Source organism: Oculina patagonica, chromosome 4 (genome assembly GCF_052425735.1).
Source record: "Oculina patagonica isolate OP01 chromosome 4, crgOcupat, whole genome shotgun sequence".
NCBI lineage: Eukaryota > Metazoa > Cnidaria > Anthozoa > Scleractinia > Oculinidae > Oculina > Oculina patagonica.
In genome coordinates, this window is record NC_135761.1 from 23,985,870 (window position 1) to 24,006,909 (window position 21,040).

At 37.1% G+C, this 21,040-nt stretch overlaps 1 protein-coding gene across 1 annotated transcript in view; it reads left to right on the top strand.

Annotated features, from left to right (window-relative positions):
• The first annotated feature begins 279 nt into the window (after positions 1 to 279).
• Positions 280 to 21,040, top strand: part of LOC144651699 (E3 ubiquitin-protein ligase TRIM45-like) — a 32,836-nt gene continuing 12,075 nt past the window's right edge. The window contains exons 1-2 of the mRNA XM_078511647.1: positions 280 to 355; positions 13,857 to 14,056. Coding sequence (XP_078367773.1) covers positions 13,868 to 14,056 — 189 coding nt within the window. The 5' untranslated portion in view covers positions 280 to 355; positions 13,857 to 13,867. The remainder of the gene's footprint in view (positions 356 to 13,856; positions 14,057 to 21,040) is intronic.

Sequence of the window (21,040 nt, forward strand, 5' to 3'; positions counted from 1 at the left end):
TTTTGGTCTTTTTGTTTCACTGTTGCATCATCAATGTGTGGACATAAAGTCAAGGCAAGAAAAATTCAATTATTGACAAGAACATTAATATATCTTTGAGCAAAATTGTATTTTTCAACCGCAGGTGCTGACCAGAAGACCGCAGGCTCAGGTCACGTGTGTAGTATCGAAAACGTATCGAAAGTGCGATATTTTTCGAAAGTATCGATACTTTTCAAAATTGTCAAAATATCGGTGTATCGAATATTTGGTATCGAGTATCGGCCCAGCCTTAATGTTTGGTGCTGGCAAAGCGTTCTTGATTGCAAAGCTTACGTTTTCAACTTGATCGATCGGGGGATTCGTATTTGCTACGGTAAGTCATTTTTACACTCAAAGAACGCTAAAGTAAGGATTAATTTAATTTGAAGTGAAGGAAATAGATATAAAAGAACTCATTGTGTATGGTGATTATCAAGGGATTTATAAATGAGAGTGATCATGCGATCACGCTGACTACAAATTAGATGCAAATACATTGTCTTTGAAGTTTGCAAATACCATATTGTGAAGATTGGCTGTCTGCAGTAGTATTTGTGCAGTACGATTGTTTTTCTGACTAGATACACTATGGTATTGGATGATGTTTTGATCATGAGAACCATGAAGGAGTCCTGTATAAAAGCCAATGATACATGGTTCAACATTTGATGCTGTTGTTCAACAAATGTTGAATGCAGTGTGCCTTGCGATGTTGAATGTTGAAATATGCTCTCCAACATGTTGAATGTTGTTGAAGAAACGCATAAAATTGTTTTTTTTTTCATGATTTAAGCCTTGATTTAGAAAAATATTATTGAGGGGAATGTGCTGCCTTTGCGATGACAAATGATTAGACATTCTAGTCTTCTCGGATAATTAACAATTATCCTGTGAAATCGTGTGGAATATCGCCTGATACTCAGACAATATACGGCAAGATAATTTGAACAGGATGATTGTTTTATTATTCAACAAATTGTCAACTAAACACATTTTGCAGATATAAAAAGTGTAATTTTGTAGCGCAGTACAAAAATTCGGACGAATCTTTGCTACCTACATCTGACTTGACTTGATAAAAGGTGTCTCCCGAATTTTGACACGACACCGTAGTTCACAAGGCATATTTCTGTAACAAACGCTGAATGAGGGCTAATTTTAGCTCAAGTTTAACATAAGGTACTCTAGTTTATGTTTTTTGAACCAAAAAGACTGCATATACGGCATTTTGTTTAAATCAAGAATTCTATCAATTTAATTAAGAGTGTTTACAACTTGAAATGTGAGTCAAAATTAACACCAAGATAGACATAAGAAAACACTCGGCGGAGAGCTGAACTGTAGCTTTCTTAAAGCATGCACGCCTCAAATAAACTGAACCAAAGCATTCTACATCGACATTCGATTCAACTTTAAGCAAATCAGGCGAAATATCTGAGGAAGCGGGCATGTGTTATCTCAATTGTCAACTCCATTGTCGCGGCTGGAAATGCACACGATCGCATTGCCTCCCACTAGCGAATCACAGAGAATTATGAGTGTTAGGCGGAGAACGCCTAAAATTGAGGAAACAAGAAAACTATGTACTCACATCAGCGCTTGAAGCGATTCCTTGGCTATCCACTCCGACATGTTTCTTTTAGAAATAACCGACAATGTCCCGGATGTATTTGAATGTCGTCGAGCGCGTAACGCCCACTCCCCAAACTTCAACAGTAAAAAACAAAGTCTTTAGCCATGGTAAAGTTCAAGCCAAATATCGTTATGACCGCCTTCAAATCAGCCCTATAGTCTAGTTCCGAGTCCTAATTGATGTGGCTAAAGACCTTTGCTGTCTAAAGCAAGCTCAACATTATCTGTACCTGGCAAAACGAGCAGACCGGTTATCTGTGTTTAACCGCCTAAAGCTCGGTTTGAGGTACGATAACAGCCGATGCATAACTTGCAAATCGTAAGACTTTCACCTTCACAGGACTTAATGATGTCCTCCGGCAAACTTCCTTTAGACAGCAAAATGGAAAGCTAGATCACAACTGTTCTACGACTCAGCGCACGCTACTAGAATTCAAATGATAGAGAGGGTTGGAGTTAGAGACTGGGCTTAACTAACCACAAGTTAATCTAGGGGGAGGGGGGGGGCGAGAGAGGGAGGAAGGAAAAAAAAGTAAAACTGAAATCACTACATTAAACATGGCAACATTTCATTGAAAGAAAGCTGAACAATTCTCCATGTCCCCACCCCCCCCCCCCCCCGAAAAAAAAATGAAACCCTATACATTCCTTAACAGCACGAAAGCCACCCTTTTATAAATCAAGGTAGAAATATTTCCAAAAAATTGTTATGCATTGATTTAATCCTTTGGGGATCACTGGTCAATACGTACTGGGGTCTGGGCCGAAGCACTTGGAAAAGTGGCGGCTGGAGAGAGTTTTTTTTTTTATTATTTTTTTATTTTTTATTTTTTATTCAGCATTTGACACAACAATTACAAAACATACTAAAATAACTAACAGTATCGACAATTCACATGAAGCGCGTCAACATTGTCCATTATAACCGTTAAACGTACTGACAATACTACAAGACTAGAACAATTACTAACAAAAAAATAAGTTACAATAATATACGCTGCTTACATTAAAGTTACTTACAGAAGAATAAATTACCTACAAATAACTTACGATCATAGATAAATATATAGTTAGCTTACGATAACAACTCTACAAAATACGATGATGACGAACACACTTATATATTAACTAACAGTACCGAAATTATTTACTTATAGATTATTAACATGAAAGATACAAACGCGATTACATTGCTCACAAAATTTTATACTAACAATACTACAAAGTTTGAGTATTAAGAGATACAACAAATAGGAGAATATCTAAAAAAGAAGAAAGAAAAGAAAAAAAAAGTTACAGTTGTCATGCTGTTTAAATAGTTCAAATAATAATGATGCCATCTACGTGACTAACAAAAAAGGAAATTACATAAATTAATTTGGGATTAGTACCCACTTTTTTTTAAAATAATCTTTCTTTTTGATCTTACTTTCCGTTTCATATTTAATGGCAATTTTAGTACGAAATCCTTGAATTGTGGGTTGAATTTGGCATCTTCTGCAGTCCCATATAAGTAGTTTTCCAATGATTATAAAATAGTTCAATAAGTTGAGTAAAGGGCATGGTTTGGATAATATTCCAAATAAAACATCTTGGAGGGAAAGATGAACCTGCTGATTTGAGATTTGGTGCCAGTAACCTTGAAACTCACTCCAGAATCGTTTAACAAAGGAGCATTGATAAAGAAGGTGGTACAAGGTTTCCGGTTCTGCCTTGCAAAATGAACATAGGTCGTCTGTTTTAAAGCCTATTTTGTGTAATTTTGAATCAGTGTATAGAATAGAGTTGAGCACTTTGAATTGAAATCCTTTTACATAAGATTCAAGTACAACAGAGTGTGGCAGACTAAAGATTTGTCTCAGCTGATCGATAGAAAAGTTAAAATCGTTCTGCAGTTTGTTTATGATATTAGGAAATTGTGCTATTTTGCGAACAAGAAGTGAGTAATAGTCTTTTGATTTCTAGCTTTTTTTTGACGTCAAAGATGTTGTCGTCAATAAAGAAGGATGGAGGAGCTAAAGATGGACAGGAAATAATATTCTTTAATCAAAGATCTCTTCGAGATATCGACTTTTTTTGCATGAAGTTAGTATGAGTAGAAGGTTTATCCTGGGCATTGTTGTTCGAACATATCATGGAAGAATTCAAACGTCTTTCAGTTCAAGCATTTTTTTATTTTCGCGGAGTAAATGCTGTACTTGTCAGTCGCGACGGCTGGGTGCTTTGCGACTCATATACTTTGGCTTGGTTAAAAAAGGTAAACTTTGACGTTTGCCTTTAACATGTTTAATCGAAATAGTTGTTTCCTTTCGAGTTAGAAAGATTTCTACTCGGCTTAATGCAGAAAAATAACGCCTGATCGCAGGTTAGGTTACGCACGACAGAGTTACCTTTTGTCTCGTCACGCAATCTTAACCCCACATTGAGAAGTAAATTTTCGTTTGGATATTACCAAAAGCCGCTTCTCCTCGTTATTCTTTACCTTACGGCTACACATGCCATTTCTAACGACTACATTTCCAGCAAAACAGTTGCTGTTTATTTTTGTAATGGCGATGCATTAACTTCTGAACGGAAGAAACGTTTAACGTTTACTGCTTCCACCGGAAGTAATTTCACAACAGGCTACAAAAACACTTATAAATATCACTTAACACATTTAATGATGTTGCAATTAGCGAAGCGCACTAATGACGTCACAGACTGATTTGATCCTCGGTGTGAGTCAAAATTCGGACAAACAAACCGCTCTTAGCCTGCGTAGCAGGCATTGGCAGCCACTTTGGAGGCATATTTAGCGATTGTTTCACAAAACCATGGCCAGATTGGCTCGGACTTCGGAAAGCCTTACCTGTGCAACGTAGAAAGCTCAAACCGTGGTTTGAAACAAAAGGTTTGTCAAACAGAGCGATTATTCAATAAATGTGTAAAATGTTTTACTCTCAGTTATTGAATGGATTATAAAGGCCCGATTTGCTGCCGGGATTTGCTGAAAGAAAACATTTATTTTTATGAGAAATGCAAAACTTTTACACTGTTCTTAGTGGCACATTTTGCAACACAACAGAGCTAACCTCAGATTTATGCCACCACAAAATTACACAAAGAAACGCTCGTCCGATCGGTCCCCTTGCCTGACCCGAATATTTAAAGAGGTCAATTTCGTTACACAATTGTCGCGGCAAATACTATTTAATATACACTGTTCGAGCTCGGCAGCTGTAGCTGCAGTCTGTAATAGTAATGGGGATAAATAATAGCTTTATTTAAATCAAACCCGCCGTCAATTCCATTAGAAAGGCATTTGAATAGCATAATATTTTCGCCCTCTATCTATCATGTGTCGAAACAGATCGGATGGCCGGCGATCAGTGCCGTCAAATTCGGGAAGAATTCTGAACTTCTTGCAACCGACGATCTTTCTGGTGCCTAAATGAAGCAATCCTTCGCAATTATATAATTGGATAGTAAAAAGTCATTACCGGATCTTCGACTAATAAATTCAATTTTGGGCCATTTTTTGGATACCTTCAATCTGTTTTTCACTTACTAAAGCAAAAATGTTTGAAATCTATCATTTTTCGAGCCGTTCGAGAATCTCGGCCTCAAATTGTGCCTTTCTCGCCCTTTTTTTCTTGTCAAGAATGCGTCCCCTCCATACAAAGCCTTTGCCAAAACTAAAATTGTTGTCCGACTCACGCAGTTGGGGGGGGGGGGGGGTATCATGTGGCGAAATCTATTTTTAGTAATAGTGCGCTTTGCTAGCTAGATGATGTTGCAATTCTAAATTGTGCAACTCAGCAGAAATAATCAATTGTCACGAAATGAGTTCTCTTTGGTTAACTATTAGCAACGTTTTAGTGTGTTCGTGCGGGTAATGTTTGACCTCCTGACCTCTTTCAGTGCTTTGGCTAAATTAAAGGCACGGCGCCGCACAGTAAAATCTTTAGAAAAGCAGTCACTTGAGAAACACACAAGTCGTGTTTGCGTTAGTCACGGAGTGAACGTGACATGAATTTCTGCCTAGCCGGAAAAATGCCTGCTTACGCATGCAAATATTTATTTTGTTCCGAATGTTCAATAAAATAACCCAAACCAGTTCAATTAAAAGAAAGCCAAATCACGCCAAAATAAAGAGTAGACTATAAAGGCTATCCCATTGTGTTTCTCCGTAAGCGTCTTCCGACAAGCTTTTGGTAATTCCCCTGGCGCGATGACGTGTATCCCGTGCTTTGACACATTCTTGCTGAGCTTGCAACTTACGTTTCGATAACGTTTCCATTCTCAAAATACCGTAAACTCAAAACAAAAATTGGGATATCCAGAAAATAAGTCGTTGTTTTGCAATATTTAACACGTTCCGGGTAAATTGTACGACTTGTACTCTCTCCGAGCCAAACGCTTGAGTAACACAACAATAAATATTTCACACAAACAGAGCGCAGAGTATTCAAACTGAAAATAGGTGAATGATTATTTATAGCTACAAGCGAGAGATCGCGTGACATGGGTCTGACGTAGTCATGGGTAGTTTTAAATAGCTTGGACATGTCCAAGCGGTCTTTGTTTTCGCTATGTGATTTTAGGTTAAATTAATATTAGCGCCTAAAGACTTGTACTAGTAAAAATTGCGTTCTTAATCGTTTTAAACTTCGCTGCCTTCTGTGATACTTTTATTCGTCCATTATATTTCTAATTTACAGAAATGTCACATATCTGCTAAAAATATTAATATATAATGACTGGAGATCTTAGCAAGCTCTACTCAGTACTGAGCTTTTCTAAAGAAGATCCCCATATGTTAAAAACTAACAATAATATAGCAGATGGATATAATTTCTATAAATGTAGTATCTAACACGGGTTTTGCTATTTTTAAATATTAACTATAATCTAGCTTAAGGAATACATATGATTTTGCACATAGACTTCGAGCGCTGAACCCCTTACATTCTTAATTGGTTATGTGACGTAAGATTTGGGCTACTCACGTTTTTGATTCTTATATAATGTTTGTAAATTTGACAAGTCACGTTTTTTCTACAAGAACGGAAGTGCTGAAGCACAACTATAGAGTGACACTTTACAAGTCACGCGCTTTGATCACCCACAGCGGAAAGTATTCCCTTGAGAAATTAAAACAGTCCCTTGAGAGTTAACAAGAATGCAATTCCTTCCGGTTCAGATTTTAGCCCAGGTAAACGCTATTCTTCCTCTTTTTGCTTGTAAACAAGCAAAAAAAGTCGAAAAAAGGGCGGTATAGAATGGCGAAGGCCAGCCCATTGCAAGTAACTAATATTGGTTATCTTGTCTGACCAGTGGCTGAGTGCATCGTTTATATTTGAATCAAAATGTAGGTCTTGGATACGAATCACGCCCGCCTCAAAATACTTTTTGTAGAAGACTGGTCTTTTTTCAATACGAATTTCCTTATTATTCCAAATAGTATTTTGCCAATCTCGTTGAAAGGCAAAGGAATCATGAAACTCTGACCACCATGAGAGCATTTCACTGTAGAACTGAGAGAAGATGTTGTAATCCTTTATATCATAGTTGCAATTTAAAAAGAAAAACCCTCCCATGGGATCCAGCAAGTGGTTTAGATATGATTTCCATGTTCCGTTGTTGTCATTAAATATGCGTTTTATCCATGCCAGCCTTAAAGCTGATTTCCAGTCCGTACTGCGCAGACTCGGGGTTTGTTTTCGTTTTTGTTTTGAATTCGTTGAAACGTTACACTTCGGTGACAGCATACATGAAGTTTTTTAGTCCGCCATTACAGTTCTTTCGTTCAAGAATTTCCGATGAGCTGAAACGTCGGTTTGAAATAGCGTCAAGGTTCCTCTACTCGTTATTATTTGTTCTGCAAGGATATCTGGCGTTAATTATAAAGAAAAGGTAAGTTTGTCGCGGAATTTTTAGTTTTGCTTGTAAACATTCCTTCGTGTGGGCTTACATAAACATTGCAGCCGAGATTGCGCAGTACGGACTGGAATTCATCTTTAAAGACCTGATCATGCAATTTAAATCAATCATTTTTAAACCGCCTTCCTCGTATTTATTTATTGCCGAAACACGGGTGACCTTATCCGTCCCATTCCATAAAAATTTAAGCAGCAGTTGATTCAATTCTTTCACTAATTCTTTAGGTGTAGGCAGTACCGAGCAAACATAAACAAATTTTGGAATAAGAAAGGATTTGATGATTGTAACCTTGCCGTACACAGATAAACCTCTAGAGGACCAGATTTGGATAAGTTTTTTAATACTATCCAAACGTTCAATGAAATTCTTTTCTTTTAATAGTTTTGGGTCGTACGTGAAGTATACCCCCAGTGCTTTAATTGGCTGGTTAGGCCATTTAATGCCAAACGGTTGTGCTTTGATTTCTTTTGATGCACCAATCCACATACCCTCGGTTTTTGTGTTATTGATCTTGAGGCCTGAGATATTCTTAAAAAGGTCTAATACTTGAAATAGTACTTTGGCCGAGCTAGTGTCGGCGAGCATTGCTGTTGTGTCATCTGCGTATTGTAATAGTTTTGTCTCTTCCTTGCCAATAGAGATACCCTTTATAGCCGGATTTTGACGAATGGCAATTGCTAACGTTTCTACAGCTACAATGAAAAGATAAGGAGAAAGTGGATCTCCCTGTCTAACGCCTCACTCAAGTTTAAAAGGCTTTGAAATCATGCCGTTGTTAATTATGCAGCTTTCTATGTTTTTGTAGAACAGTTTTACCCAGCGGAGAAAGTCAGAACCAAAATTAAAAGCTTCAAGACATTTAAAAAGGAAATCCCATTCAATACTATCGAATGCCTTTTGAAAATCAATGAAAATCATTAAACCAGGGATGTTTTCTTTAACAGTCCAATCCATAATATCATAGATGGAGCGAATGGTTTCGCCGATAAAACGATCTTTAATATACCCTGTTTGATTATGATGAATGATATAAGGTAAGACATGTTTAATTCTCGAGGCTATTACTTTAGACATAATTTTTGTGTCCACGTTAACAAGAGAAATTGGGCGCCAATTTTCAACGAGAGAACGATCTTTACCTCTTTTTTCTATGAGAGTGATAAACGCTTGCTTTTGAGATTGGGACATCTCTCCTTTTTCGAAACAATCATTAACACATCTAATAAAGCAATCGCTGATTAAAGGCCAAAATTTTTTGTAGAACTCGATCGGAATTCCATCGTTCCCTGGAGTTTTGTTGTCTTGAAAAGTATCGAGAAGACGGAAACAATCCTCCGAAGAGATTTTACCTTCACATGATTTTTTTTGTTCTTCAGTTAATGTAGGAATATTTAAATCATTTAAAAAGGAATCAATTTTAAGATCAATATCCGGAAGAATATTATGAGTCTTGTACAAGTCACAGTAGAATTGTTCTACTTCCTTTAGTATACAGAATGGATCTGTTTTGATTGCCCCGTTTATATGCAGTTTTCTTATGTGTTTCTTGACGTGATTTCTTTTTTCTAAGTTTAAGAAGAATTTTGTACTCTTCTCGCCTTGTTCGTGCCATCTGGCACGTGCACGCACAATAATTCCCTTTGTTTTCTCTTCATAAAATGATTCTAATTGTTTCTGAGCGGCATATTACAGGGTTGCATTGTCGTCACTAGGGTTGGTTTCAGCAGCTTTTTTCGCTACATTAAGTTTATTCTGGAGTTTTGTTTCTGTTTCATTTTTTTGCTTTGATCTTCTTTTGGAGTGACGGATAGCGTGGGATCTTATGTTATATTTGATCCAATCCCACACACATCGATCATCAGAAAGTTCTTCCCGTCCTTCCGTAATCCACATTGGGATCATTTTAGTAACACTGTTGACGTATTCTTCATCATCTAACAAAGAGCAGTTCATCTTCCAGTAATTTGGTCTTTTACACTCGTTATATGGTTCTCCGCAAAATTCTAGATAGATCGCGTCGTGATCGGTTCTTATAGCAGGAATTATATCCGTCAGTTGTACAGAATCATTTAAGTTATTCGAGATTAGCCAATAATCCAGGCAACAAAAAATTCGAGGAGATTTTTTACTCCATGTGAAACTTTTAACCTCAGGGTTTTTAATTCTCCAAATATCTACTAAATCAAGTTGACTTTGCAAGCAGACGATGTGAGATGTGACAGATTTTCGTTGAATAAGAGTACCACCTTTCTTGTCAATAGTAGGATTAAGTGGACAATTAAAATCGCCTCCGATTATGATGTTGTTTTCGGAATCCAGATCCTCGTTTTGCAGCGTAATAAATAATTTGTTTAAGAAAGTTACAATTTCTTTATCTTTATTTGGTGCATATATCTTTACTAGAACATATATCTTATCTTTGATTTCAGTTTTCAAAATGATGTAACGTCCCAAAGGATCTAGAATTTTTTTATGTATGGTGCAGTCAACACCCTTCTTAATTAGAATTGCAACTCCGCGAGAATTAGAGCTGCCATGGCAAGTTATAAGCTCCGCCCCCCATTCATTTCTCCACTGATTTTCCGCTGCTATCGTGGAGTGAGTTTCTTGCAAAAATGAAATGTTTGCGCGTTTCCGGCACCAATTAAAAATGGCCCTCCTTTTTTTAAAATTGCTTATTCCCTTTACATTAAGCGATAATAATTTTAGCGCCTCGGTCATCTTTTGAGAGAGAGAGTTCACCAAAACCGATGTTATGATCACAAGCAATCTAGGACATCTAGGGTGGTCCGGGGGTCTATGCTCCCCCAGGAATTTTTTATATTCAGGCCTTCTGAAATCGCTAGAAATACATCTATAAAAACTGCTCGCGTCAAGAAATTTATCAATTAATACTGATGAATACCACTGGGGATTTTCTTGTAACTATCGGTTCACTAAGATGTCCCACCCGCTATGTGCAGATTAAAACTAAGAACTACATGACCCTCCCCCTTTCTACTCCACCCCCCCCTTACTTATTGACCAGTCTCTTAAAGAACATCTTTGATCAATATATTTTTTAAAAAAATATTAAGGATGGCTAAAATCAAATGCATTGTACTGTTATTTTATACCATGTTATACTGATTCTTTTCTTCCCCCTATGCACTTGTCAACAGCAATTTATATCGATTGTCTTATAAATGTTGGTGTCAGCGTTTTTATACAATAGCCAGAAGGCAAGACTTGAAAGTGAATTTTCTATAACCACCGGCGAATGGGAAGTTCTTTAAGTTTTGTTTGTCGGGAGGTCAGGCGGAATGTAATTTGCTTTTATGAAACTAGAAGTTGAGCGGTGGAGACTCTAGACTGTAGGGGGGTCTGGGGGCATGCTCCCACAGAAAATTTTTAAATTTCTAGGCTCAGAAACGCTATTTTCAGCATTCTCCCTGATATATTTTGTCGAAAACGTTGATCTCATCAAGGGTAAAATGACAGGTGTTTTTAGTGCTTAATAGGAACTTTCCTTCTGCATGAATTTTTTTCTTTGCCTTCCCCTTTGCACGAATTTTTTTTTTTTGGCATTTTCCCTTGCATGAATTTTTTTCTTTGCCTTCCCCTTTGCACGAATTTTTTTTTTTTGGCATTTTCCCTTGCATGAATTTTTTTCTTTGCCTTCCCCTTTGCACGAATTTTTTTTTTTTGGCATTTTCCCTTGCATGAATTTTTTTCTTTGCCTTCCCCTTTGCATGAATTTTTTTTCTTGGCATTTTCCCTTGCATTAATTTTTTTGGTATTTTCCTCACCCCCCCCCCCCCCATCACTTTTCTAATGGTCCGTCCCTTAGCCCTACCACTTCAAAATGGTCTCCGGAGTCCCTGTGAAATTTATCTTCGAGTTTTCAAATTGATACCGATATCGGTTTTGAACACGAGAAGATAAATTTCATATCTCCAAGCAACCATGTATTATTCTGTTTATTATATAAGCCTACTAATTACGGTGTTTTTGACAATTTTCTGAAGATTTCCGCAGATTTTCAAAATGTTGTTCGAAGGTCGTATGAAAGTTTCCGAACATTTTCTGAAAATTTCCGAAGATTGCAGAGGAAGATCCGAAGATGTTTCGACTTAAAATCGATAAACTTTGGCTCATTGAACATTGAAACATGGCAAACTGAGAGATGATTGGTCAAATGATATCACACATGTGTGGATATCATTTTTATCCACACATGTGTGATACTATTTTTATCAATTTGCTACCACTCGCTATACCACTGCAGTTTATATAATAAAAGATCATAACTTAATTAAAGTGTTTACACAGGTGTTTTTGACTTCTTATTATCTTTTTCTAAACCTAAAAATAGATCTGCGTAATTATTGCTTCTTTTTTAACCTTGATTATTAAAATATTAATTGAACTGGATTTTCCTGCTTCATGTACATTGATTTTCTAAGTGAAAAACTAATGAAAGTACATGAAATGCATTCAGACTGGCACTGGCTTAACAAATGAATTAACCCTTCACGCTCTCGACTAAATGCATGTCAGTTTTCATTGTTGGTTTATTTCTCCCAGCCCAGCTAGTGATTTAACCCACAGAGGGGAGAGATATTGCTGATATTGATGACTTATCCAACTTCTTACCCCTGGGTCTCTGAGGTTGCTGCACAGTAAAAAAAAGTTTTATGGGGAGGCTCTGCCCCAGGGTACCCTTACCCTTTCATATACCATTTCTGCAACCTCATTTCCAGGATCTCATGAACGAGGTTACCATTTTTGGTATGTGAAAGTGACCCTTACCCTTTTAGAAACCATATACCCCCTAATGAAGATGGCACCCAACACATACCAACAGAAGGAATACTACATCTTTTTTTCTTATTTTTCACTTGAATAATAACACCTTAAAATACTTCAAGCATTATCAAGGGTTCTTTTAATACCTAAAAAACAGTTTTCCCTCCCCTTTTGTATACTCCAACTCGTGTAATCCCTACCCTTCATCCTGAAAAAGGTACCCCTTTTGGGCAGAGCCTCCCCATATAGTCCACTATAAGGAGTACCCTCTAGGGGACATTCGGGTACATGTATATTATAGCAATAATGTTGGCGGCAGGTTCACTCCCTGGGCCCCTCTCCTAGACCACATAGTTGACCACATATTTGCCCGAGTAACCCCACGCCCTTCCCCCCCCCCCCCCCACCCCAGATTTGTCTTCGGCAACTTTTAAGCTGGGCTCCTAAGATAATGGCTTGGGATTTCTCTGCCATGTTTAGTCAATTATGTGAACCTGTAATACTTCTACAGTGGTGAGCGGTATCACCAAATAAGATCCGTGATACATTGCACTGCTGTGGGATTCATTTATCAAGTGGTGATGTGGGGTGGAAGTGCTGGTGAAACAGAGAACCTCTTCAAAAATCGCCAAGATAGTGCACCCAGAACAGCAGTCGCAGTTTCCAAGTCATGTACAAAGAAATGATTTCACATATTTCAGGACTTGTGGAAGGATGGAAGACTGTCGTTGTAGTTTAAGGAAAAAGAAAATGCAATGTCTTGCAGTTGTTGCTTAACTTTGCCTTTGGTACAGTTTATTGAAATTGAATCTAATGAATTAAAACAAAAAAACTATGTTTATTTAAATCAGGCTCCTTGCAATAAGGTGTCTTGCAGGAGTTGGCTTGTAAAAGTTCGAGGGGCTGCGCAACCAAAATATCCTTGGGGCAACCAAACTGAGTCCCGTGGTTGCCCCAGGGACAACTAGACAAAAAATTAAATTTTGAACCCTGTCAGTGCTTAGAATTTAAATTACTTAAACATATTATTTATTCCAACATATATATTATATTATTTTGTTACTCTTTTCATTCAGGGCCTTCAGAAATATTAGGAAATGTGGGGGTCATTGTTGGACCACATCCACCAGAGGGAGGGAGGGCAAGGGAGTAAACTGCAGTACAAACACACGTTTCAGAGCTCGAAACAACTGCATGACCTCATTGGAACAAACAATATGTAAACTCTGTGAAACCCTGTATGTCACTTCACAGCGCATGGTCCCACGATTGCCGCTGACCAGCTTGGCTTGATTTTAACTTAGCCTAAATTACATTTAACCACAATTCATCGTGTCTGGAAGTTTACTATTTATTAATTTTTTAACTGGGTTCCACTGTGTGTGTTTTTTTTAAAAGAGCTCAAGTTGTAGGCTCAGCTCATGACTGTTTACATTTTTCATTTGAAAATGATTGATGAGCTTATCGCTGTTTTTGTATTCTCATTTTAGAATTACTGACAATGGCTTCAGCTGTACCTGAGGAGATTTATAACAAACACTTGTCTTGTGCTATCTGTCTGGGAGAATTTAAAGAACCAAAGGTACTAGCATGTCTGCACACCTACTGTAAAGAGTGCCTAGTGAAACTGACAGTAAAACAGAGACCTGTTACACATGTGACTTGTCCCGAGTGCAGGCAGGATACCAGGGTAAGTTAAATTGTGTGCAAATGTTTGGAAGGGGGGGGGGGAATAGGAAGAAAGCGAGGAGATGACGGAGGGGGGAGGAGTAGGGGATTCCTTGAGACTGAGTCTGATTCGTCATCTCTGATGTTGGTATGTTTTGGCAAAGCCAATATATTTTCCACTTCTAGGAAGTAAGAGCAGTTTTGCTCCTTCACTTGTTAGCCACAATTTAAGGTTTGATTTTTGCCGCTCACTCGAGTCAAATCTTTGTTCCTCCCTGAGACGGCTGAATGTGTGAGTGGCTGATCATGTCTGTGATGTAAAAACAAATAAAATAAATTACTAAGCTGGCAACGGGGATGTCCGTTTGTCTGTCTTCTGCTCACAGGGCCCTTTGTCTTCCAGAGTAAACGTGAAATTTAGTCAAATAAATTTTTTATAGCCTGTGAATACAGACGTATTCTGGCTGTGGCTTGTCTCCACTGAAAAATATGTCTATGTTGGCAGGCTAAGTAGTTAGGGTATAGCTATCGAACATACCCAAGGTTAAATCTCGAGGCGATGGGAGCTTTTGAAGTGAATTTATAGCTGTTTTCCTTTTCCTGGTTGATTTGATCTGCTAGGCTTTGGGAGTCACATGATGTGATTTCAAGTTCGCACATAAAAATACTGCCATGCGAAACAAACACAAGAAGTTGTCCCGGCCAAAGCTGAGGTAAAAAAAAAAAAAAAAAAAAACAGGATGAAAAAATGAAGGACTGGAAGAAGGACTGGTACGGGCAAGATGGCGGAATAGACGTGTCCGTAAGAGCTCCGCACTTATTAGCTAATTTAAACCTAATGTTGCCCATGTTGGATGATATTGTCTATTCATCCAAGAAATCTATTACACTAAAGCGAACATCAACACAGAGAAGCGATTCTAGCGCGTCTGAATCGAGCTCTCCGTCGGATAAGCGACACAGGAATACGAAGCACATTGAACTGGAAGGCGAAGTCCAAGAAGTCTTCGAAGGAGCAGTCGAAGCCTCGCTTGCCGTAGATATGTCCGAAATGATGGCAGAGAAGCTCGACGAAATATTGGCCAAGCTGAATAAGCTTGACAGCATCGAAACAACTCTAAATAATCTCTGTTCAAAGATGGCCACAGTGGAAAGTGACGTATCGAAGCTGAAAGACGGCGCACGTGTTACTGATGGTAAACTGGAGAAGATGGATAACGGTTTACAATGGATGAATACAGAAGTCGAAGACTTGAAATTGAAGATAACGCTTCTTGAAACAGCTAAAAAAGATCTACACACGCAGCAACTTTATGCAGAAGCTTATAGCCGAAGGGAAAATTTGAAATTCTTTGGACTAGCTGAGAGAGAAACAAAGAGCAGCTCAAATATAAGCGAGGTGATCAACACGCGTAATATCCTATTTGAGTTCCTGGATAAAAGGCTTGGCCTTGAAAACCCAGAAAAAGAAATAGAGTTACAAAGAGTTCATCGTATTGGAAAACCAACTGCTGGAAAAACGCGACCAATTATCGCAAGATTTCTTCGCTTTCAAGATCGTGAGATGGTATTAAAAGCTTCCTTTCGTCTACAAGATCCGGAGATCAAAGTGCTGGAAGATTATCCGCAAGAGATTATCGAACGCCGACGAAAACAGATGAAAAAGTTAAAGGATGCCAAAAAGAACGGTATGAAAGTCTCATTTAGTAAAGCCGAAGAGATAAACTCTATATAAATGGTAAATTCATTCCAATGTAAAGCTCTGTTTACGTTCGGACGCGCCTTTTAGGTCGCAATTTAAATGGTTTATAAATTATTATTGTTAGCCGCGGGCCAAAGAGCAAAAATTGTAAACATGGGCTAATAAGTATCGAACGGAGTTCTGAATGCTTGATGGAGTTACCTTTATTTCATCTTGCATTCTTCGAGGGGAGCTATGTGTATGTTTATTTATATGTGATTTTTTGTTGCATTTTAGTGAGTTTCAGTTTAGTGAGATGTTTTTTCGCTGAGATCACACAATTGGGCACTATACGAAGAAATTTTCCCTATGTATTGTACTCAAAACAGTCATTAATCTATTTATTATGGATGTTCTTGTTTCTTCAGCCGTCTGTCGTTTATTCAAAATTTAGCTTTCAGATTTGGATCTTATTATTTATGCATGTTTAAAATATGTCAGCTTGTTTAAAAATAATTTCTTTGAATGTAAGGGGAATTAGCAACTTCAAAAAAAGGCGCACTATCTACACGTGGTGTCGCAGAAAGAACGCAGACGTAATTTTTCTACAAGAAACGCACTCAAGTAAAACAACAGAAATACAATGGAAAAATGAATGGGGCGGAACAATGCTTTTTTCACACGGCAGTCCGAATTCATGTGGGACCGCAATACTTATAAACAACAAGGCCAATTGTACAGTGCTTTCCACAACTCCGGATCCCTCGGGGCGCTTTATTATTTCTAAAATGCAAGTCGATGACAAAGTTTATGTTCTTGTTAATATTTATGCACCAAACAAAGATAAAGATTCGGTCCAATTCTTTAACAAATTGCACACCTTGCTTCAAACTGAAAATTTAGATTCTGAGGAGAATATTATTTTAGGCGGTGATTTCAATTGTCCTTTAAACCCAACTCTAGATAAACGAGGGGGCATTATGATACCAAGAAAATCGGTCGTGAGTAGCATAGAATGTTTGCAAAATGAACTCGATCTGATTGATATCTGGAGAGTGCAAAATCCTCAGACAAAAAGCTTCACTTGGAGTCAAAACTCACCGACAGTACTGTGTCGTCTAGATTTCTGGCTCATCTCTAACAATCTTTGTGATTTTGTCAATTCCACTGACATTATACCTGCGATACGAACTGACCATGCGGCAATAAGTTTAATTCTCGGTAAAGTTGGAGAGGTAAAAGGACCTGGAATGTGGAAAATGAATGTCACACTTTTAGATGACGAAGAATATCTGAATTACCTAAGTGTTAATATTCCAAAATGGAAATCAGAGGGCGAAAAAGAATTATCAAACAAACGCTCGGTTTGGGATTGGATCAAATACAACATCAGAAAACACAATATTAAGTACTCTAAAGACAAAGCTAAACAGAGAATCGACAAGGAAAGAATAATTCAACAGGAATACAAAGAAGCAACTAGGCAGTTTGAAAATGATCCAAGTGATTTGAACAGATGTTGTCTGAATGAGATTAAAGAAAAACTGGAATTATTGTATGAAGAGAAAACAAAAGGAATAATTGTACGAGCAAGAGCTCGCTGGCATGAGCACGGAGAAAGAAGTACTAAATACTTTTTAAATTTAGAGAAAAGAAATCACGTCAAAAAACATATTAGAAAGCTGCTAATTAGCGGCGCGATTACAACTGATCCTTACCGTATACTTACCGAACAGAAAAATTTTTATCACAACTTATACAAAACAAGTTCGACAGACACCGATTCTATCAAGTCGTTTTTAGATAATTTAAACATACCTCAATTGTCTGAAGATCAAAAGCAATCATGTGAAGGCCAAATTACAATTGACGAATGCAAACGGATTTTAGAAACTTTTCAAAACAACAAGTCCCCTGGAAATGATGGAATACCAATCGAATTCTACAAAAGCTGTTGGAATCTTATTTGTGAACCGTTCATTAATTGCGTAAATGAGTCCTTTGAAAATGAAGAAATGTCCAACTCCCAAAAGCGAGCTGTTATTACTTTAATAGAAAAACAAGGAAAAGATCGCACGTTAATGGAAAATTGGAGACCCATCTCGCTTGTCAATGTCGATGCCAAAATAATATCGAAAGTAATTGCTTCTAGACTTAAAGAGGTCCTACCTCACATTATTCACTGCAATCAAACCGGTTACGTTAAAGATCGTTATATTGGTGAGACGGTAAGATCGATTCTTGACATCATGGATTTCACGGAAAGAGAAAATATACCTGGTCTGTTGATATTCATAGATTTTCGAAAAGCTTTTGATACTTTAGAATGGAACTTTTTGTTTAAATGCCTGGATGCTTTTAATTTTGGCCCTGAATTCAAGCGTTGGATTAGTACTTTTTATAAAAATATTCAAAGTTGTGTGATAAATAATGGAATGTCATCAGAATACTTTAATCTTACACGTGGAGTCAGGCAAGGTGATCCTTTGTCTCCATATCTCTTCCTTTTAGCTGTCGAGAGTTTAGCGATTGCCGTTAGGGAAAACGAAGAAATAAAAGGAATTGCAATTGAACGACAAGAAACTAAACTTTTACAATATGCCGACGATACAACTGCTGTTCTTTCTGACATAGAGTCAGCCCACAAACTTTTTCAGTTATTGGACAAATTTAGAAAACTCTCAGGTTTAAAGGTCAATAGTTCAAAGACAGAGGGACTGTGGTTAGGCTCTTTGAAAGGAAATGAAATGAAACCGCTTGGAATCAAATGGCCGCAAGATCCTATAAAAGCACTCGGGATCTTCTTCACATATGATAAAAAACTGCTCTATTTAAAGAACTTCTCAGAAAAACTCGACAAGATAAAAAAATTGATTAATATCTGGTCTTCTAGAGGTTTATCTCTCTATGGGAAGGTTACTATCATCAAAACTTTGCTCCTACCGAAGGTTGTTTACATATCCTCTTTGTTACCTACCCCTGAAAATATAATTAAGGAACTAAACCAATTGATATACAAATTTTTATGGAAAGGTAAAGACAAAGTAACCAGGGTATCTGCGATAAATAACTATGAGGAAGGAGGAATCAAAATGGTTGATATTGAAAGCACGATCAAATCTCTCCGCCTCTCCTGGATGAAAAGAATCTTTAATGATAATTCCGGCACATGGAAGAAATATTTAGAATATCTTCTAACGAAGGAAGGTGGCTTCTATCTTTTCAATTGCAACTATAACATTAAAGATTTAACTATAAATTCTCAATTCTATAGAGAACTATTGAAGTGGTGGTCTGAATTTCGCACAGAAAATGCAGCTGACACCAATTGGAAAAACTTAATTTGGAATAACCACGAAATAAGAATAAACAACAAACCAGTTTTCTATAAAAGGTACTTTAATTATGGAATTCGGACCGTGGAAGATCTGCGCTTTGATCTTGACAATATCGATTCCTATGAATTACTTGCGAAACATATAGAGAAGACGAACTTTCTGGAATGGACTGGTCTACGCCATTCTGTACCGCCCAATTTAAGAAATACCAATTTTGTTCCAGATTACGCAGAACTGAATCCATCTTTTAAGATTGACGGCTGCCTTTTCGATGTTACTAAAAAGAAATCAAAGGATTACTACTCTCTTTTTGTCCGTAAAAAGGCACGCTTTCCTAATATTGCACAAAAACTTAAGTGTGAATTTAATTTATCTGATGAAGCATTGAAAAAAGCATTTTTTCTTCCTCATTCAGTTGTTTTTGAGCCATATGTCAAGGCCTTTCAGTTTAAGGTATTAAACTCGATACTTTATACAAATTCAAAATTACATAAAATCGGTTACATTGAAGATGATCTGTGTTCTTTCTGCAAACGGGAATCAGAGACAATACAACATTTCTTTTTTGACTGTTCCTACTCAAGTTCCTTTTGGAAGGATTTTGAATCATATTACTTAACTTTGACAAAGCAACAAATACATCTCAATTTGAAAGATGTTGTAGTCGGTGTTCTAACTCCGGAACGTCCCTTACTAAATTATCTATTACTTGTAGGAAAAATTTACTTATGGGGTTGCAGAAGAAACAATGAACTTCCGAATATAAGAGGTTATAAATCAAAAGTAGCATTAAAGTATGAAACAGAGAAATACATTTGTACTAAAAATAATACATTAGATTTATTAAAGAAGAAATGGGAAATGTAATTGCTAAGTTGTTAACTTAGATATACATTGTAAAAGGCTCAAACAGGTGTAACTTTGCTATGTAATTCTTGCATGTAATTGTGTGATTGTGTGATGAGTGAGCGAGCGAGTGGGTAAGTAGGTTTAAGGTTTAATGTAAAAACTCGTAATGTTGTTAAGTATTGTTAGTGGTATAAGTAGTAGCTTGTATTGTAAATAGTGTATGTAACTATGTGTTATGCAAATAAAAATTATTAAAAAAAAAAAAAAAAAAAAAAAAAAATGAAGGTCTAAACTTTCACTGAATTATTTTATTATCACAGTTATGTAAGAAGAAAAAAGGAAAGCCCACAACACGGGGTATTGGTCACCCATCCAAGTACTAACCCTGTCAGACAGGGCTTAACTTCGGACATTGGATGAGACAAATTGCAGCTTAAAATCTACCTGCATCAAAGAAGTCTTATAGTATCTCTAACAAACATAACAAAAATCTAGAAAAATCTATGTGTAGGAAACTTCCTTTTTAATTGTGGCTTTTCTTATTTCAAATCATTCTGAAAGTAAAAATTCAAAATTCAAAATATGATAAATATCTTTGTAGCGTGACATCTGGTATAAGCCTGATATATGATATCTCTCTCCAGTGACTAATTGTTTTCACAGGCCAAGTGAACTTTAAAAATAATTTATTATATAAACTAGATTAAATTACCAGGATTTCTTTTGCTGAGAATCAAAGAGCTCTTCGAGCCAGGACTGAATTTTTTCACATAGCACTAAAATGGTTTGTTAATTATATCGCTCTGTAGGCTAGGTATGTATTAGAGAAAAAAAGCATTTACATGTAAGCCGTAAAGTAATTACGCTGTCAATAACTTGTGCTGTTACATCTGAAAAACTTTTTATCTTGTGAACAAGCCGCCACGCACTCGATTTTAGCCAAACAACTACTAAGCTATTTACCTGTAACCGACAATGAACCAAAAATTGACTGATATTCAGTACAGCCTGACCGCGTAAAACAACTGCATGTCGATCGAACATGGGGCCTGGCACATAACAGGTTACAGTCGTTTAGCAGTTAAGCCCTTTCCTTTCGACCGTTCATTCTATACACCGGTTAGCCATACAATAGTTC